This window comes from Arachis duranensis, chromosome 7 (assembly GCF_000817695.3).
Source record: "Arachis duranensis cultivar V14167 chromosome 7, aradu.V14167.gnm2.J7QH, whole genome shotgun sequence".
Taxonomy (NCBI): domain Eukaryota; kingdom Viridiplantae; phylum Streptophyta; class Magnoliopsida; order Fabales; family Fabaceae; genus Arachis; species Arachis duranensis.
Genome location: NC_029778.3, coordinates 27,463,926 through 27,468,951, shown reverse-complemented (window position 1 = coordinate 27,468,951; position 5,026 = coordinate 27,463,926). Strand labels below are relative to the sequence as shown.

At 39.5% G+C, this 5,026-nt stretch overlaps 1 protein-coding gene across 1 annotated transcript; it reads right to left on the bottom strand.

Moving 5' to 3' along the window:
• Window positions 1–1,210: 1,210 nt before the first annotated feature.
• LOC107458400 (uncharacterized) lies at window positions 1,211–2,825 on the bottom strand. The gene is made up of 4 exons (XM_016076606.1): window positions 2,511–2,825; window positions 2,135–2,253; window positions 1,434–1,728; window positions 1,211–1,357 (listed from the first exon to the last, which is right to left on the bottom strand). The coding sequence occupies exons 1-4, from the start codon at window positions 2,823–2,825 to the stop codon at window positions 1,211–1,213; spliced, it is 876 nt and encodes a 291-aa protein (XP_015932092.1).
• Window positions 2,826–5,026: the final 2,201 nt, after the last annotated feature.

Here is a 5,026-nt window from a genome sequence, read left to right as displayed (position 1 = left end):
CACTTGGTGTGTGCTGGGGCTGAGACTAAAGCTATCCACGAGTTGAGGCCTTTTTTGGAGTTGAACTCCAAGTTATAACGTGTTTTGGGCATTCAACTCCGGATCATGACGTTTTTCTGGCGTTTAACTCCAGACAGAAGCATGTACTTGGCGTTCAACGCCAAGTTACGTCGTCTTTCTTCGCGTAAAGTATAGACTATTATATATTGCTGGAAAGCCCTGGATGTCTACTTTCCAACCCCGTTGAGAGCGCGCCAATTGGACTCCTGTAGCTCCAAAAAATCCATTCCGAGTGCAGGGAGGTCAGGATCCAACAACATCAGCAGTCCTTTTTCAGCCTAACTCAGATTTTTGCTCAGCTCCCTCAATTTCAGCCAGAAAATACCTGAAATCACAGAAAAAGACACAAACTCATAGTAAAGTCCAGAAATATGATTTTTGCCTAAAAACTAATAATATTCTACTAAAAACTAATTAAAACATACTAAAATCTACATGAAATTACCCCCAAAAAGCGTATAAAATATCCGCTCATCAATTATGAATCCATACCAAAAACTAAAACATAAGCAAAATAGAGTAAAGTATGTGACATATCCAACAATTATAACATAAACTACAGATCCAATAAAATAACATAATATAAACACACTTGCTTCATGGATTTGGAGTAGAGTTGCTGCTTCTGCTTGCTCCTTCTTTTAAGTGTGCAGTTGTTGACCCTTTTTTTGCTGGTGGATGGAAGACTGGATGCAGCCACCTAGTTGAGCTTGATCCTCTAACGGCGGGAGTTGACATAAAGTCCATGAACCTTGAAGTAGTGCTCTAAGAGGCAGCTTGGATGATTTGAGGTGTCACAAAGTGGGTGTACATGAGAAGTTGGAGGTGATGGACTAACTGATGATGGCACATTTGGTGTTGGTGTCCTGACAATAGTCTGAGCACATGGTGGTTGCTGAGTAGTTGGTGGTGGTCTTTTCAGATTCTTCCTCTTCTTGGAGAGTTTTTTTATAGTTGGTGGCCTAACTGAAAGAGGCATTACTGGATCGGGAACAGGTTGAGAAACTGGAGGAGTTTCCTGCCACAATTGGTATATATGAGTATCATAATTAAAAATAACTTATAAAATAAAGTTGTAAAAGATATTACTAGACTCACTGTTGGGGAGGGGTTGAGATGCTGCTGCTTCAACATCTTCTAGTGTTTTCTCTCAGAACATCTCCTCCAGTCTTGTTGTCTCTTCTTTATCATCCACAGTAGCCCCACCAGTAGAAGGGTGTTGACTTGAAGTTTGTTCTCCAGCACTCCCAGCCATTGTCTCATTCTTCTTGGAACAGCTACGACTGTTGTGTCTAGTCTGCAATACAGATGGCATGAAAATAAACATGGACATTCAACATACAAATAATGTAAGGGTGTGAAGTATGGTATACCTTTAGACAATACTTGCAGATGATGGGGCCATATTTTTTGGGAGCCCTATGAAGATTTGGGGTGGATTCTTTTGGTCTGTCGTTCTTTTTGTCTCTTTTCAACTTTGGTCTCCCAATTTGCTTCTTGTATATTGGGGGTAATATAGGAGGTAGATCAATATGCTGCCAGTATTCTTGACTTAGAACAGGGTGGATAACAAACTGGTATTTGCTATTATATGCCCCCATAGAGAGCCAGTTATGTGAATGTTCCTCTGGTTTCCTATTCTGGTATGAAAGGGCAACACATGCATGCCTGCAGGACAACCCAGTCAGTTGCCAAAATATGCAACTATAAGTCCTCTTTTCAATATCCACCAAAATCTTGTGTGACAAGCACTGTACTTCATATATATGTCCAGGATAATCTCTAGTGGAAAATGACCTCCACTTGTTGCTCTCCCTCTTCTCTTTCTCCAGCCTACTCTGCTACACAGGAGTGATGACTCTGTTACATCCCACCAAGGCCTTCTTGTTTCTAGCAATGATGCTCATCATATAACACATCACCTCTTCTAGCATAGTTATAATAGGCTTTTTCTCTCATTTTCTTGATCCTAGAATTGAATGATTCGCAATTGTTGTTCGTGTAATTGTCAGATTTTGGGTATTTGCTAAAACCAGACCTACTCTATTGATTCGGGGGGATCCTGTTCAGATACTCCCAAGCATGGGGATTAATCAGTGTTATCCTATCAATGACAATAGTGAACTCTTGAGAGGTTGTGGCCATGGCACATCTCCACATTGCCATTTTCAGTTCTGTATCCTCCAATATTTTCTAAAATTTTGCCATATGTGCATAGCACAAAATCTGTGATGTGCTTCTGAAGAATAAGAAGTCACTAATTACCTTATGCATGTTTGATATGAAGTTGAATCTATTGATTGCTGCGTCACCTAGGTCTTCTTGGAGGAGTTCCAGAAACCACTTCCAACTATCCTTGCATTCGCATTCTACAACTGCATATGATATAGGGTATATATGATTGTTGGCATCGTGGCCGATAGCAGTCAACAACTGTCCAGGATAGTAACCTTTAGAAAAGTACCATCTAACCCTATGAAAGGCCGGCAGTCAACTGAAAATCCCTTTTTACAACCTTCTAAACATATGTATATCCTTTTGAATTTATGTCCAGTCCCTTCAACATAATCAGTGCTGACCCTTACAATAGAACCAGGGTTGGTCCTTATAACTTCATTGGAATAGTCCCTAAGAAGTGCATAATAAGCTATTTCTGACCCTTTAATTCTTTCTTTTGCCTTTACCATAGCCCTGTATATCTTCCTTTCATTGACTATTACATCATACTCTTTCATGGAAAAGTCTTGTGCTTGCCTTTGGCTCATGTCTGAATGATCACGAATCTTATCCTCAAACTCCTCAACAACCTACTTTGCATCTGCAGATTTATTCTTATTAACTCTGCTGCATGTATGTTCATTGACAAACATCTTCATTTGAAAGCTTAATGGATACCACATTTTTGTACAGTATATCTACCATGGACAATCGTCATTATAATATATGGCCTTACACCTGGTTGAATCCACTCTTGGAAAGAATATGCTTCGGCCTATGTTGATGTTGAACTTCCTAACTACCTTCTTGAAATGTTTTAGATTTTCAAACCCTATGCCTAGCTCCAATCTTACTTTCCTAACTGGAGCATCTACATTCGCTTAAGGAAATGATGCTTACTGACTATTTTCATTATCACTTGCAACAGAATCCAACTCTTCCAACTCATAACAGTGCATGCCTGCACATGCCTCCGACATATCTTCACCCTCCACAGGTATACAAATTGAAGGATTCTTATTTGGATCCTGCTTAAGTATGAAGGTTTTTCCTGATGGAGGAGGCCTCAATGTTGACCGTCTCTTCCTTTTCTTTTGACTCCTACCACCAAGTTCTGGGTTTATATCTAGTTTGGGCTATGAACTGCTGGGTTGACCTCCTTCACCGGGTGTTTCCTCCTCATTTTGGATGCTATGCTCTTGAGAGTCCGGTTCATTACAAAGCTGTTGGAATGTATTGTATAAAAACCTCAACAAATTCTACATTGTTTTTATCAAGTATGGGAGTAACTGACTCTATAGAAATTGGATTTTGGTGTCTAGTTTCTTCACTTGCAACTGGTATATGTGATGGTTGAGGGTATGGAGGAGTCTTCTCTAATGGTTGTGACGGTATAGAGGGGGTTGATATGTAGGTAAATTGGGTTGGGTGGGTGCATTTGGGGGTTGAATGGTGCTTGGTGGCTCTTGGAAGGTTACTTTTGGTAATTGCATTGGTACATTTGGTTGATCACTGGTTACTTCTGGTTATTGTGTACTTTTTGTGGTAGGTTGGAGATCTTTGTCCAGCACATCATCTTGTGTTTGGCATCCAGTCTAGGCATGCCAGGGTCATTGTTGTGAAAATTACCTCCTTCTATTTCACTTAACTTCAATAGTCTATTTCCCTTCTTCTTTGGGGTTGGGGTTTTTCTAGTACAGTGTTTGGGTCTGTGCTTAACTGGGGTCCTAGTAATAGTTAAAATCTCAACATCTGGTTCAAGATTATTGTTTTCTTCTGTGAACTCAGGAAGGTTAACTGGATACTCAGTGAACACATCGATTCTCCTCCCATTAGCAATGTCTGCTTCATACATGTCACCACATCCATGTCAAGTCTAAAAAACTTCAACCCACCATCCAACTCCTTTCCAGGATCCAGCCAGTAAAACTCGCTCACATCAGTGTACCTTATATCCTTTACTAAGTCATTTATAAAGAACTTATTTAAGGTATCCACATTCACTCGTTCAATCTTAATTTTTTCACCCCCAATGTATGCCAGTTTGCCATCATCACCTTTTTCAAATTTTTTTCTGTGACTAATAACCAACGTAATGTAGATGGTAGCCATCTGTAAATAGACATGCACAGAAAACAAAATCAATTCACAACCACATCATAGCCAATACAAACAAACCCTAATCAAAATCCCATATCCACAACCATGCATCCAAAATCTAAAAATTGATAACAGGGAGATAAAAGTTTATTACTTACCTATGGATGACACCACGCACTTCCAATAGGTGAGATGTTTCATACCAACAAGCACCTTATCTTCAATACAGAGATTATCGTCAGTAGCTAACCCACACACAAATGGGACGGAACGTTTTCTTCGAGTGAAGAAGAAGAACAGTTTGCTTCTCCTAGGGCTCTGACCTCTGTTTTGTGAGACGCGCGAACAAGTATACGTATGCTAACTCTTGATTTCTAATTTTTTTTTTTAAAAAATTAACTATCAATTATATTTTAAAACAAAATAAATTACAATATCCACGTATGAAGCCCCCAGGCCACATAATGCTGTGATGTGTGCCACGTAAGGAGCGTCACTAACGGAGTCAACACCGGAATAACATTTGGTTAGTTTCATCCCACGGATGTCATTATTGATGGTACATTAGATAATTTCTTTTTTCCGTGGGTAGATTTGTCAGCAGCTCAACTTTTATGGGTAGAAATGGTAGTTTACTCTTCTCTTTAAA